This window comes from Tauraco erythrolophus, chromosome 10 (genome assembly GCF_009769465.1).
Source record: "Tauraco erythrolophus isolate bTauEry1 chromosome 10, bTauEry1.pri, whole genome shotgun sequence".
NCBI lineage: Eukaryota > Metazoa > Chordata > Aves > Musophagiformes > Musophagidae > Tauraco > Tauraco erythrolophus.
Window position 1 is genome coordinate 3,953,788 of NC_141474.1, and position 14,823 is coordinate 3,968,610.

Below are 14,823 nucleotides of genomic sequence, written 5' to 3' on the forward strand. Positions count from 1 at the left end.
TCCGGGACGGTGCGGCGGGGCCCTTCCCACCCCCGCCAGGTAGGGACCGGCGCGGCGCGGGCCCGGCGGGCGCGGCGGGGCGGGGCGGGGCGGGGTGGGGCGGGGGGAGGCGCGGGCCCGCCCCGCCCGTGAGGCGCTGTCACGCCCGCGGGGGCCGGCGCAGGGGGCCGGGGAGCGCGGCCGCGCCCCGCCGCCGCCCCTCCTTCCCCCCGGCGGGGGCCACCGGGGCCGCTCCGCGGATCCGCGGCCTCCGACGGGCTTGCCCCGTCCCCCGGAGGGCGAGCGGTGCGCTGTCAGCCCCGCGGGCGGCAGGGTGCGGGGTCGGTTCAGCCCTCGGCGGGAGCGGAGGGGGCATTTCGGGCCGCCGCCTCCGCGCACCCCCGGGGCCGGGTCTCCGGGCGCCTCTCCGCAGCTGTCAGGGCTAAAAATTAACCGCCATCAGCTCGCGCAGGCCCGGAGTCGTCACTTGTGAGCGGTTTAGCGGGGGAAAAAAAAAAAACCACGAAAACAAACCCCAAGCTGTTAAATGTGCTCGTTTGGCTGAGGCGGGGAGGGTGGGAAAAGCGGCATCTCTCCTCCCAGTTCAGAATTAGTGCTGGGTTTGTCTTCGCTAAGGGCCCGTCGTACTCGGAAAGTAGCCGAGGTGGCCAGTCGTGGTGAATCCCAGCCCCAGTTACCGGGGCGGTGCGGTTCCCCCTCCGCCGGACACGAAGGCCGTGCTCAGAGTAAGCAGCAGAGGGTCTGTCCCAGCTGATGGATGGGGAATTCCTGCTGGATTTCGGTAGCTGCACTCGCCTCTCGGAGCGGAAGGCGTTTCCTGAGACAAGTCAGTCCGAGTCTTTTAAATTGTGTTAAAGATCGACACGTCTCAGGATGTTCTCTGCAGAGAGATCCCGCTCATCCTGCAGGTGAAGGATGAGCTGGCGGACCCGCAGTCCGGCACCGCGAAGGATGGAAGTCGAGACCTCGTTGTGCCACCGGCTGAAATGCATGAGCTCACGATAGACTCCTTGTCCAGAAGGACAGAAATCATCTTGGGACAAGGGCGGCTGGAACCAAAACGGTGGATTCCCCCTTGCCAGCCTCTGGCCGAGGCTGTCCCCGGAGCGTGCCGTAACATGCCGCTTCCTTGGTTCCGAGGCCACGGAGCTACGTGGCTCTTTTTCTCCTGCCGTCAGCGGCGGGCGGATTTTTCCCTGCCTTTGGAGCACAAGTTCCTAAATAGTTTTTCGGGCTCCCCTGGGAGCGGCTGATTTCTGAGCGGGGCTGTACACAGCCGCGCTCAGCAGTTAGCATCGGATTTTATTTTTGGGTTTTTTTCCCCCTTCTCTTTCGGTACGTCCCCAGCTGACCCCCCGGGCGCTGGCTGCCCGGGCAGAGGGCACCTGCCCGCCTGGCCTTCGCTCGCCTCCCTTAGGAGAGTGCTGTGGGGTTTATCGCTGCAGAAACTGGTGGTTTGGGAAGATGATGAGGTTACCTTTGTGCATACTTGGCGTGATTTCGGCTGTGTGAGTGTTCCTGAGGGTTTAAGTGCCTAGATGCTGCAGGGTTAGTGCCAGAGATGCCAGCCCCGTAGGGGAGGAAACGACTTATTCAGGTTATTTGCACTTCCATTTTCCGTTTTCGTGACCATCTGTACCACACAAACGCTGAACAGACAGCGAGGAAAGATCAATCTGATAACATTCCGAGTTTCTTTGTGGTTTGGGGTGGGACGTTAGCTAATCCTGCTGCTGTGTCCTCCAGCAAAACAAAGAATGACAAAAGCTCCATGTTCTCCGTGGTGCCCAGGAGAACCCAGTTCCTCAGTGCTACCTTTTTTTTCTTTCTTTTTTTTCTTTTTTTTTTTTTTTCCTTCTAAAGGGGAAGGGGGCAAAAAGTTTTCAGACCTTCTTACTACATCAGAAGAAAAAAGGAAAACAAGAAGATACCGCCCCCGTTTCCTCCCCTCTGCATGTCACTCTTCACGTCACAGGTAAGACGCTGGATTTCCTATTCCACTGTAGTTCCTGGATTTTTGCGGGTTTTATTGCTTTCATCTAAGGACAGGGGAAAGGGCAGATGTGGCGCTGTCACGCTGCGCTTTGTGAAGTTTTGTGCACCCCTGATCTCACCTTCCCCAGGGACACGCAGCCGTGTCCGGCTACTTAGTGATCTCTCCGCACGGCTCCGCGAGATGGACAGGCTGTCCTGCAGCGTCAGGTTTAGGAACATGTTTTTGCCATGTTTGCACCAAGTCTGCTTTGGCAACCGGATGGGTGCTATCCTGCAGCCTTCATAAATTGAAAAAAAAAACCCCACCCAAAATACCAAATTTCCTTCAAAGACACACATGCTTTGCTGCGTGCTGGTCCCTTCGATTCCGAGATTTCACGGAGTAGGCACTATGAGCCTCGGTATTCCCAGCCTGCCTGGAATTGTTTAGATATCTGCAGCACTCTGCTTAATCAGCACTTCAGATGCCGTCCAGCCCGGAAGCTGTTCATGCCACAAGTGGTCTTTAATGAACTGATTTACTTCCCTTTTTTTTTTTTTTTTTTCTTTTCTTTTTGGGTGGGTTTACATCTAATTTTGGAGCGTGCCACATTTTTACCATATATGGTCAGGGCTCCTTTTCAAACTTTGCCAAAATCCAGTGTGATGATTATAGAAAAATGGATTCTGGAAGGGAAACTAGGAGAGCTCGTCGGTTAATCCCCATTGTTCCTAAGTTCTGTTTTGCCGTGTGCAGTATCTCAAACCACCCAAACGTCGGCTCCTTTTGCCAGGGAGTCACTTGTGCCCAGGGGATGGTGGGATAAGCTGGTGTTTAGAACTGGATTCCGATCTTTTTCTTTCACTGGCCTGTGGTATGTTTTCTGCCTTGTGTCGGAAATGCCAGGTATGGTGAATACCTTGATTTTCACGATGCCTCGAGGTCAAATGCGTGCTGGTCAGCCTTTGAAAAGCCTCCGAGGAGGACTGAGGTCCCAGTATCTCCTTCCTGATTCCTGTTCTACAAAGGAGGGATAGCAATATTACTTTGCCTTTTCAAAGTGCTTAGAAGGTACAAGTGCTAAGTATTTTAATCCGTTATGCAATCAGCTGCCTATTTTTAGTACCTGAACCATTTTTAATGTTCTTTTTACAATGCAAATGTGCTGTTCTTGAGGCTGATGGAACGAAACGTTTCAAGCACTGAAGCCACAGGGAATGGGCATCTATCAGGGACTGGTTTAACACAACTCTTGTGAGAGGTGGTGTGCAGCACATAAAGAGCAGAGGACTGCTGCGAGGCGCTTGTAGATTAAAAGGCGAGAGACTTCTCCAAAAACCCCCAGTATTTCAAACTGGGTGAAAAAGTAGGTGAAAAATGTTCTAAATGCAAACGATAGACTCGCTCTGTTAACGATGGCATTTCCCCCCTTTCCAGTAAGGCCGTGCACCTGCAACTGAGACAGCCATGGAGAAGAGTGGGAACATTCAGCTGGAGATTCCTGACTTCAGTAACTCTGTGCTGAGCCACCTGAACCAGTTGCGCATGCAGGGCCGCCTGTGCGACATCGTGGTCAACGTCCAGGGGCAAGCTTTCCGCGCTCACAAGGTGGTGCTGGCTGCCAGCTCGCCCTACTTCCGTGACCACATGTCCTTGAACGAAATGAGCACCGTTTCCATTTCTGTCATCAAGAACCCTTCTGTTTTCGAGCAGCTCCTTTCCTTTTGTTACACCGGTAGGATATGCCTGCAGCTGGCTGACATCATCAGCTACCTAACGGCCGCCAGTTTCTTGCAGATGCAGCACATCATAGACAAATGCACGCAGATCCTTGAGGGAATTCATTTCAAAATTAACGTGGCAGAGGTGGAAGCGGAATTGAGCCAGACGAGGACAAAGCATCAGGAGAGGCCACCGGAGTCTCACCGGGTGACGCCAAACCTAAACCGTTCCCTGAGCCCGCGCCACAACACCCCGAAGGGGAGTCGCCTGGGCCAGGTGAGCACGGTGCTGGACATTCGGGAGCTCAGCCCGCCCGAGGAGTCCACCAGTCCCCAGATAATTGAGCAGAGCTCAGACGTGGAAAGCAGGGAGCCCATCCTACGGATTAACAGAGCGGGACAGTGGTACGTTGAGACAGGAATGGGAGACCGCGGGGGACGGAACGACGATGACGTACGGCTGCTGGGAGGAGTACGCATTAAAACGGAGAACCTGGAGGAGTGGCTTGGGGCAGAGCACCAGCCCTCGGGAGAAGACGGGAGCAGCGCCGAGGAGGTCACCGCTATGGTGATCGACACCACGGGCCACGGATCGATGGGCCAAGAGGCTTACGCGTTAGGGTCCTCCGGGGCCAAAGTGGTCAGGCCAACCAGCAGCGAGATCGACAGGTGAGTTTTCCTCATCCCAGTTACTGACCTTGGCTGTAAGAGGAGGTTGTGGAGATTTTCATTCGGCTGGGTTGGTCGCTTTGAAACGTTTCCCCCTCCTATTTCCTGTGGCCAGCGTAAGGGTAAGCGCCGAAGGAAGTTTTTTCCTCGGTGTTAGGAAGTGTATCCAGTTTGGGTTATAGCATTTTGGCTGGGTAGTGATCAGATCAGGATCTCCAGGTACAGACTGGCTTGGGAAGCGGATTATTAGCACTTAGAGCTGCGGAGGTTGGAATCTCTACCTCTTGGTGTGTAGGTGAGGTGGGGTTTTTGTCTCAAGAAGATACTGCAGCTCAGTCCCAGTTGATACCGTGCTCAGCACTGGAATTAATGAGGTCACGTACAATATGCGTTACGCAAAGTGCCGTTGCAATGCTGCCTTCTGGCCTGAAAATCCGGGGGTGGTTCTGTCCGAGAAACAAGCCGGTCACCAGCTGTAGGTCAAGAGGAAATTTTCTTCCCGGTGGTCCAGGACATGGGGTCCCGGTGGACCTGGACGTGGTCCAGGTGGGTCATGGGTTTACATCTTCTGAAGCAGTTGATGTAGGGAACCCGTCGGCCTCCGCTGTTTTGATTTATACGAAAGAGCAGAAAGCCTTTCCTGAAAATAGGTGGTGAAATCTGGTGCGTTTTGATTCTCCATCCATCTGCTTCCCCTCCACTCCAGCATTTGTTTTCCTGTCCTTAGCTCAGACCAAAGAACGGATCTGATAAAGGGCAGGTTTGGGGGAGGTTTGTATTTGTGGGGTTTCCCTTCACATCTGCCTCTCTTCTAGCTCAATCCTTCTGGTCCCGTTGGGGAATAGCTACCTGGAAGCAGTGGATATTCTGTCACTTGTTGCTTAATAAATCAACGTGTGGGAATGATCTTGAGCTGGCCCTTGGCAGAGCGATCCTTTCCTAGTTCCTTAACTCTTTTCCACGGATCAGCTAGCCTCGAGCACCTCTTTTCGCACGGCGCTCAAGATCCACTGTTTCCTCCCTGGAGTCCACCGCATCACTTTTGTTTCACACTTAGAGGAGGGAGGAGGGCGAGGGTGGCGGATGAGAAGTGCCCGTAGAGAAATGGTTCCTTCTCCTCTTGCACAGTTCCGGAGTCACTGGGCCCGTACTGGTTTACTCGTGATAGCGACTGAAAAGCGCTCTGTTACTGAACTGGAAGCCAAATGACTCAGTTTTATTTTTCAGATGTTAAGAGTGAAACCACAGACCAGTATGACTTGGTTTTTCCTTTATACTTGCGCTGTTCTGCCTCCCGTGTGTTAGCTGGTGAGGATGAGGAGATGCTATACAGGTGCCTCTGTTGCTCACACGTTGTTCTAAACACCGCAGTGACCTGATGCCCGTTAAAAACTCCATTTACACTCTTCTCCCACCCCGCAGGTTTAGCCCTTCTGGCAGCATGGTTGCTGTGACCGAGCGGTACAGATCAAAAAGCGAGTCTCCCGGGAGGATGGATGAGCCCAAGCAGCCCAGTTCCCAGGTAGGCAGATCAAGAAGTTTGTGAGTAAATGTTGGCATCGAAGGTGAAGGGGTCTGTGTGGCGATAGAGTGTGTAATATTTTGTATTTGCAAGCAAGACTTTGTGAAACGAGGACAGTTTACTGGCGCAAAGGGTTTCGTTGCTCACTCTGAGAATGGATATATATGATTTAAAACTGATTTTGGCTGTCGTTGGGGATTTCGGCCAGATACCTGGAAAACACGAGGAGTTTCTGTTGTTGTCTGAGAGCTTAAATATCAGCCTTCCTTCTGGGCAGGCCACCAGCTCCTGAGGAGAAGCCTCATTTGCCCGCGGAGTTGGATCATCCCTAAAACACTGACAGCAAATGTCTGAGTCGAGGGAGGAGGTGTTAGTTGGCTTCTGCGGAAGACTGAGGGGTGACAACAGCTGAACCTTTCCATGTTAGTACCAAAATCATTCCAAAAAGCCCTTCGGGCACTGCACCAGTAAACCTTTAGGACGGAGTGTCAGAGGACTGTGGATTTGTACAGAGGTCTCTGTCTCGTCCCCAGGGGACCGTGTTCCACAGCAGAATTTAGAAAATTCTGAAATAAAAAAAAAATAGAAAACTGGGCACAGAGTGGGATGAGAGTAGCCCTGAAGAGAAGGATTTGGGGGTGTTTATAGATGAGAAGCTCAACGTGAGCCGGCAGTGCACTCATGTGGCCCAGAAGGCCAGCCGCGTCCTGGGGTGTATCAAGAGAAGCATGGTCAGCAGGTCAAGAGAGGTGATTCTCCCCCTTTACTCTGCTCTTGTGAGACCCCACCTCGAATACTGCGTCTAGTTCTGGTGTCCCCACCATAAGAGAGACATAGATCTGTTGGAGCATGTTCAGAGGAGGGCCACAAAGATGATCCAGGGGCTGGAGCATCTCTGCTACGGGGACAGGATGCGGGAGCTGGGATTGTTCAGCCTTGAAAAGAGAAGACTTCGGGGGGACCTAATAGCTGCCTTCCAATACCTGAAGGGAACCTACAGGAAGGCTGGGGAGGGACTTTTTACAAGTGTCCACTGATAGGATAAGAGGAAATGGGTTTAAGTTGAAGAAGAACAGATTTAGATTAGATCTTAGGAAGAAATTCTTCAGTATGAGGGTGGTGAGACTTTGGAATAAATTGCCCAGAGAAGTTGTGGATGCCCCCTCCCTGGAGGTGTTCAAGGCCATGTTGGACAGAGCCTTGAGTAGCCTGGTCTAGTTGAGAGGTGTCCCTGCCCATGACAGGGAGGTTGGATTAGGTGATCTCTAAGGTCCCTTCCAGCCTGTGCCATTCTATGATTCTGTGAATTTGCAACGTAAAGTAGCTCCAACTCTGCTTTCTTGGGGTACGGGCACAGTTTTGGGATAGGAGGGAGAGATATGCAGAAATGCAGGAGGGCAGTGGGCTACAGTGGGTGCAGCAAAGTGGGACACGGTGGCAAGATCTGTGCCTAATCATTTTGCTCGATTTTTTTTTTCATATACAGTCAGTATCGTAATGCCACAATGCCCGTGTATCACCCAGCACTGTGTAGAATGACTCTTGAGTGCCTGGCAGATAACTTACGTGTCAGTTCGTACTCAGATGGCTTTGCTGGAGGCAGGTGAGGAGTTACCAGGCTGCTTTGCCCTTGAGCGAGACCAGGTGAAGCAAGGGGGAAAACAAATCACGATCGCTGTCCGCTAACTTTGTAATACACCTCCATAAAGCAAAAGATACCTTTTTGTTCCTGTTTTGCCGAAGCTTTTTTTTGTGTCCTCAGAATACATCCAGAAAATTTCAGGTCAGACTAACCCTCCAGGGTAAACACGACATATAGAGCAATTTTAGCTCTACGTGCAGAAAGGCTGCTGCTATTTCTCCATCGCGAGGTGGCCTAAAACGTAAAACCGTAGGCTACCTTGTACACATGGAAGTATCATCACCTTCCACTCTTCTGGCATTGCTGTATCCATGCAAAAAATAGCCTGCCTGTGATCCCTGCCAGTGGCAGTGGTAGGGTGGAAAGTCTTTGTGTGTCTCCGTTAGCCCGGAGCAGCTTACCAGTGCTTGGACAACCGGATTCAACGGCACCTGGCACAGTTACGCTGCTTCCTGCGTGGGCACAGCCCTGGCTGCCAGAGGAGAGGCCCTCCTGCTGTTACCCTGGTTGCTTCTCCACGTTTGGCACCGTCAGGAAACGGCGTTAAGACTTGGGGGTGCAAATCCTGCATCCCCCAGCTCGGAGGCATTCAGGAGACGGTCTTTTTGTGCTCGTTCTGAGTATGATAGCCAGAAGCAGCTGTCCTAGGGCCCGAGCTTGTGGTTCAGGGTTACCCTTGGCTGTTTGTCTTTCTGGCTTCAGAAAATCCAGAGGAGCCAGCTGGTCCGTGCTGTGGGACTCGGGCCAGGCGTGCTGTCTGCGCTGCAGATCCTCCCCTGCAATGCCACGGGGCTGGGCTGGGTTACATGGCCCTCAAGGCAGATGTGATTCATTATAAAATGAATCCTGAATGACACCTGGATAAATACCCGGGTAAGGTGATACCTGAAGAGTTTCAGATCTGATTTGTAGTTTATTCCACCTTCATTTTACCGCAAGCTCATCAAGTGGCTTCTTTTTTGAACCTTGAGTAAGCAAAACAGAACGTGCTATACAGGATTTTAATCAAACTGGCCCGAGTTTTAAAAAAAAGTGACGTGTATCGACACGTTTGGTCCACAATGCAATCGGTGGCACAAGGGCTGCCTTTTCTTCCCGGATCTGGTGGATGACTTGGCAGAAGGGGCCGCCGCAGCAGAGCTTTCTAATTGATTGCTCATTTGTCTTCAGCCCCAAGGCTCTAGTTAAGCACTTCAATGTGTGCTTGAGGTCGAAGACATTAATGCTGCTGATTCCGAGGTTTGGCACGTGCTCCAGTGCTTTACTGGCTGAACTGATCTTCTTCCCAGCAATTTGTTTCAGGCTGCTTGTTATTTAAATCTGCGTTGCTTCCTTTGCAGGGGGAGGAGTCGGCCCTGCTTGGAGTAAGCGGTTACGTGGAGTATCTCCGGGAGCAGGAGGTTTCAGAGCGCTGGTTCCGGTACAACCCACGGCTCACTTGTATCTACTGCGCCAAATCCTTCAACCAGAAAGGCAGCCTGGATCGGCACATGCGTCTCCACATGGGCATCACGCCTTTCGTCTGTCGCATGTGTGGGAAGAAGTACACCCGCAAGGATCAGCTGGAGTATCACATCCGTAAGCACACGGGCAACAAGCCCTTCCATTGCCACGTCTGCGGCAAAAGCTTCCCTTTCCAGGCCATCCTCAACCAGCACTTTCGCAAGAACCACCCTGGCTGTCTGCCTCTGGAAGGGCCTCACAGCATCTCCCCCGAGACCACCGTCACGTCTCGGGGGCAGGCGGAGGAAGAATCCCCTCCGCAGGAAGAGGCTGTCGCCGTGGGGGAGACGGCACAGGGATCTGTGTCCACGACTGGGCCAGATTGAAACACGGCTGCAGAGTCTGGGGAGAAAGGACCGTCTTCCCGTTTCCAGCTCGAAAGAGTCAGCACCAACCTGGCAGGCTGGTACTGTAATTAGTGCAATGCCACCACTGGACAGAAAGAAGCTCCCAAGATGTTGCCAAAATCGCAAATTCCTTCTCTCTCTCTCTCTTTCTCTCTCTTTTCCTCTCACACACCCACACACACACGTAGAGTGTTAAAAGTTTTTCTCCCTTATTCCTCCTCCTCTCGGAGAAAAACAACACAACTGTGTCAATCAACTTCTTATTCAGGGATCGACAGGATTTTACATTTTTTTAATGTTCCGTAGCGAGCTGGGACGAGCAGTCACTCGCGTTTCTCGACAGCGTTTTGGCCCGCTCCTCGCCGCGTCTGCTGCCCCCGCTCACGGGGAGAGCAGGGGCGAGGTGCCCTCGCCTCCCTCCCTTCCCCAGGTAGCTGCCACGTTAAAGAAAAACAAAAAGACTGTCCTGGTGGAGCCTGCCTTGCCCGAGCGTATTTATCCCTCTTAGTTTTGGTGTGTCTCTTTTTACCTTTTTACTTAAGGTGTTATTTTAGGGCTTTTGGCTTGCCCGTTCCGGGCGCGCCGCCTCGACGCCCCTCGGTGAAAGCGGGCACGGCTACAAGGCGGTGTTCTTAGAGGTCAGCAAAATTGGAAGCTCTTCGGCTACCGAAAGCGAAATTTAGCAGCTGCGAGGTTTGCGTTAGACTCCGAAGCGTTGGGAGAAGGGTTGGAGGGGGTCTTGTGGAGGAGGCTGGCCTTTGCCGTTGCTGATCCGGAGAGTTGGGAGCACTCCGACGCCCTGACCGGCGCGCTGCCGTGCTTCAGGTGTTGCCGAGCGTTGGGAAGAGTTTTTTCTGGACTGGCTGGCTACCAAAGTCGTCCTTCACCCCTGCTCCCCCCCTCGACAACGCACTTGACCTTTTCTAACAGCAATATGGTGTACTGAAATACTACCGTCCCAGCCGAGCAATCGTGGGTGGTTGCTTTTAAACGTCTTTCTACAAACTAGTTTGATAACGTTTTTTTATCAATGAAATGCAAAAAGAAAAGAAAACCCTACTTTTATTTCCTTGTAATGGTTCAGGAAACTTAAAAGTGGATGGTTCCTAGAGCAATCACAACCCTGTCCCCTTGCATGGACGTAAAACTTTTGTATTCTAAGCCGCTCTGATGTTTAGAGCAAGTTTAGCAAACCCGGAGAGACATGCCTGCGTTGTGTTTTGTAGGTGTTTGCACGTGCTTACGTGGTTCCTAAAACGGAAGAGCATGGGACAGGTAGATAAGTGCAAATATCCTGACATCTTCTGAAGAAGTCTTTTAAAAAAAAATATGCAATACTCTAAGAGTTTTCTCTGGTTCCGATGCCGAGTTGTTCGCGACGGAGCGGGGAAAATGAATGACAGGTCACGCAGATGGGGCTTGGGAGAGGAACGGTCGGTCGGAGGGGTTCTCTTGAGGATGTGTAATGTGTTCTGTAAGGAAGGATGGATGAAGTTCTGGTCCTTGAGGTGAAGGGAGGAACAAGGAGACGTTGAAAAAGGAATACGCTTTGCCTTGCTTTGGCAAAGCAAGCTGGGCGGGCGGTTAGAGCGTGGGCCTGGTGGGCAGGAGACTTACCGGGTGAAAACAGAGCTTGTCCCGCAGTCTGACTGCGCAGCTTTGGGCACATGGAGACACCTCCAGCCCTCGTTCTCCCCACCTGCAAACTGGGACTCGGGATCATTTTCCTGCCCCTTTAGAGGGAAGGATTTGGAGAAGGGTGATGTATTCTTGCCTCACTTTGTATGTTTTTCTCTTTTCTAAGTGAGGGGGTCTCACTGTTCCTCCCGTGCCTCTCTCAAAAAGCAGATGTGGCTCTAATGGTATTTGGTTTTGGGTGGGGAAGGGAAGGGCTTGGTGCCAGGATCATGTGTAACGGGGATGTGCTCCTAAAAGAGGAACCTTCACAGGCGTTCCGAGCCCGGCACCTGCGAAGAACAATTTCATTGTCCATTTCAAACAGGAAAACTGCTGTTTCACCTTCGTTTTCCTTCTGTCCCTTCTTCCTCCTCTGCTGTCAAGTGCATCGTCACGCGGTGAATGATTTTCTAAGCAGCCACCTGAGGGACCAGCCCCATTGGGTTTCCTGTCGAAGGTCAAACAGGACTCTACCAAAACAGTAAGGTTGCCAGAGAGCAGTCGCAGAAGATGAGAGATAAGAGGGTGGCTAAGGTAGGTTTCGTTGCAATCGAGGTGTGGGGAGGAGCGGAGATGCGCAGAGTATGCTGCTTTAGTCATAGCTTTTGAAGTTACCAAAAATGAAAGAAGAAAAAAAAGTTCAAAACTTTGAAATCCTATCCTGTTCACACTAGAGAGCATCAAAAGTTACTTCTAGTTGCTTAGAAGATTTTTAAGTGTTTTAAAGTAGAACTTTTAAAAGAATGCTACCAAACTATAAAAACATAAAATTATTTATATACATATATTATATATAAATATAGTGGGAAAGTTTCCCTGCTAAGCTTGCTGTGAAGAGAAGGGTGAAGGTGCAGTAACTGCCATACAAGCAACGTTTTTCTGAGACAGATGGCAACCGATCCGTCAACGCGCAGTGGCGAAGGGCTGGCGTAAAACGGCGAACGCCCGTAGCGGTGTGGCGTAGCTGCGAGTTTCCTGAGCAGGTTTTTGTTTTACTGTATCGATACTGTGAACGGAGGAGCATCCTCGCAGTCCAGGGGGGCCGGCAGAGCCCCCCGTTCTGCTGATTCACTACTTTCCGTTGGCCTGGTCAAAACCATGAAATGGGTCCTTCATATCGTACTAGGCTAGTCTGAAAACAAAGCTTGTGAAAGGTTTGTATTTTTTTCCTCTTTTCTGGTTTTGTTGTTTTGTTTTTTTTTGTTTTGTTTTGTTTTGGTGCAGAGGTTGCCACTGTATAAACGATCATTTCTGATTGCATGCAAAAGAGCCAATATTCTTGCCCGGGCCTCGCTGAGGTGAAGTTTTTAGCTTGTAGCTAGAGTCAGTATAAGGGATGGTAGTGGGAATCATTTTAATATTATTTCTGTACATTTAATGGATGCGTATGTGTACGTATGTGTGGGATTCATGGTGTCTCTAATGTTTTCTTGGACGGCGCTGAAAGCAGCTGAGGCTCATCTGCACTAGAAGATGGAACCAGTTGAGAAGGAATCGTTTAGTGGACTTTTCTTTCAGTGGTTGACTTCCTCAGTGCAGATCAGGCCAAGGTTTGAGAAAAAAGGGGTTGGAGGTCGTATACGGTGTGGAAAAACCTCATGTGAATTTTCTGGCAGCGGTGTAGCTACTTGGAGCTGCTTTCCGTAACAGAGTGATACCATCTTTCGTTGCCTCTCCGTTGGCAAACGGTGTAGCTCTTGACGGGTGTGCCGAAGCTGTGGGGAAGCAGATGCCAACTTTCCAAGTGCCGACGCTGCTGTGATGGGTTGAGGCACGGCTTTGCATTTCCACTGCAGCTTTTTCCCCCCTCTACCAAAACTGTGATTTCAACTGTGATTTAAGGAGGATGTGAAGAGAACTCTGTCGTGATTTAATACCTCTGTACGTAACATTTCTGTCTGCTTCCAAGTTAGGGCTTACTAACCCGTTTGTTCGCTTGCCCCAGGCAACGGGGGAGACACACTCTGCCTCTGCAGTTTTCTCTCTCGGAGGGGGAGCACGTTTCTTGGTTCTTTGCTGCGGCAGAGAAACCTTCCAAATGTGAAGTGTTGTGGTTATCTCCTTGAGCCTGCAGAAAGCCCCGGTGCCGAGTCACAGCGGAGCGACGCGATGGTTGTCGTGGCCGTTGCCCGCTGCTGCCAGGCTCGCCGTGAATAGCTGTGAAAATAACAAGAATCGCGTTAGTACTGTGCTGCTGCTGCTTTGGGGAAAAGCTAAACGTCTTCCTCTCGGGAAGAGGACCGATGTGAAGCTGGGAGAGGGAAAAAGCAGAAGGTCTTTTTGCTTTGTATGTGAAAGCAAACCGTGCTTCTTATTTCCGGCAGCGGGATGGAGAGGGACGAACGAGGAGGAGGCTTTGTGAAACGTGGATTTCTAACAGGAGGCAGAGAACACGCTTAGAGCCGCTCAGTAAATCCAGGGATGTCAGCCTGGAAAGAGTCAGAGCAGCCGATGCAGATGCAATCCCTCATTTGTCTTCCCAGCATTGTCTGGCCATCAGGTTCAGTCCTTTGACTCACCTACATCTTCTCTACAATATTTTCAAGCTGTGATCTCTATAATTTCACTTGCAGAAGCTTGGGTGGCTGAAGGGCAGGAAGAACAGAAAGCGTTTTGTGTCTCTGCTGCTGTTTTAAATCCAGCCGAGGTCGGTAGCGACTGACTCCGTTCCCATCCGACAGCTACTCGGAGCTGGAATTGCGTTTGGAACAAGCTGCGGTCTCGCTGAAAAGCGTTGCGGGGCGGGTTTGGCAGGGAGGGCACGGAGCCAGGATTTCAGCCCGCGGCGGGATCAAGGTTAAGATAAACGGACAGGACAGATCTGCCTGCTTGTCCTGCTCTTGCTTGGTGACAGCCAGGTGACTTGGTTTGCCAGGGCAGGAAAAGAGTCCCATGCCTCTACGCAGCAGAAATGTCACTAGAAAGTGTGACAGCCAGTTCAGTAGATGATCCTCAGCAGTCCCAGCCTTCGGGCAGGGTTCTTCTGCTGCCGATGGGTGATCCAACCCTAGGGAACATGGGCAAGGGCAGAGCTGTAGCTTTTATTTGCTGCTGACTTCATCTCTCCTGCAGAACCCGGTGTATAAATAGCAAGACAGCTGAGAAGGTGCCGTTTCTTTGGGTGGAAGGGAGGTTGTGAGGTAGACCGAGTCATGCCTCTGTAAAACCAACAGAAATCAGCACCACTGAAGCTTGTTATTTAAACTTTATGGAATTCTCTTCTGTCCATGACACGCCTGTCAGTTTAGCCATACCGGCATCCAAGTGTTTCTGCAGATTAGTGACACCAAACGCTGTTGTTGCTTTACCGGAAACATTTTGGGGATGGGAGAAGTCAAGCGAGCTGTAATTCAGGAAACTTCTGATTTTTGTCAAGGTTTGGGCTCCGAGTTTCCCCTGGGAGCAGAGCCCGGAGGCAGGACTGCAGTCAGAAAGCCGGGGGTGTTTTGGTGGAGCTGCCGCCGACCACCGGCGTGGCCTCGTCGGGTGATAACGATGTTCTCAGCGTTACTCCTGTCACGAGGTGAGATCCATGCTCAGAGGTTTGACGTCTTCAGCAGAAGGTCCTAAAGAGGAGCCAAGTATCTTTATGTTAATCATTGTAATTCGAAGGGTATTTTAGTATAAAATACATACATATATGTATGTACATTTATATATATATATTTGTAACCAAATAAAAGCTAGAACTATGCAAACACTACTGGCTGCTGCTTGAAACTAATGTGTAGCAGAACATTTTGGAATAGAGTAGATTTGTTTGGGGT

The 14,823-nt window shown here is 51.3% G+C and overlaps 1 protein-coding gene across 1 annotated transcript; it reads left to right on the top strand.

The window, feature by feature from the left end:
• The first annotated feature begins 12 nt into the window (after positions 1 to 12).
• ZBTB37 (zinc finger and BTB domain containing 37) lies at positions 13 to 11,146 on the top strand. Its single transcript, XM_086617155.1, has 5 exons — positions 13 to 39; positions 1,864 to 1,975; positions 3,413 to 4,365; positions 5,788 to 5,887; positions 8,870 to 11,146. Exons 3-5 carry the CDS (start codon positions 3,443 to 3,445, stop codon positions 9,356 to 9,358), a joined length of 1,512 nt encoding a protein of 503 aa, XP_086473281.1. The 5' UTR covers positions 13 to 39; positions 1,864 to 1,975; positions 3,413 to 3,442; the 3' UTR covers positions 9,359 to 11,146.
• Positions 11,147 to 14,823: the final 3,677 nt, after the last annotated feature.

Excerpts from the sequence above, each read along its gene's own strand:
- ZBTB37 (XM_086617155.1), top strand. The coding sequence starts at position 3,443 with ATGGAGAAGAGTGGGAACATTCAGCTGGAGATTCCTGACTTCAGTAAC. Across the intron at positions 4,366-5,787 it reads ACCAGCAGCGAGATCGACAG|GTTTAGCCCTTCTGGCAGCA; the intron begins GTGAGTTTTCCT and ends CCCACCCCGCAG. Across the intron at positions 5,888-8,869 it reads CCAAGCAGCCCAGTTCCCAG|GGGGAGGAGTCGGCCCTGCT; the intron begins GTAGGCAGATCA and ends CTTCCTTTGCAG.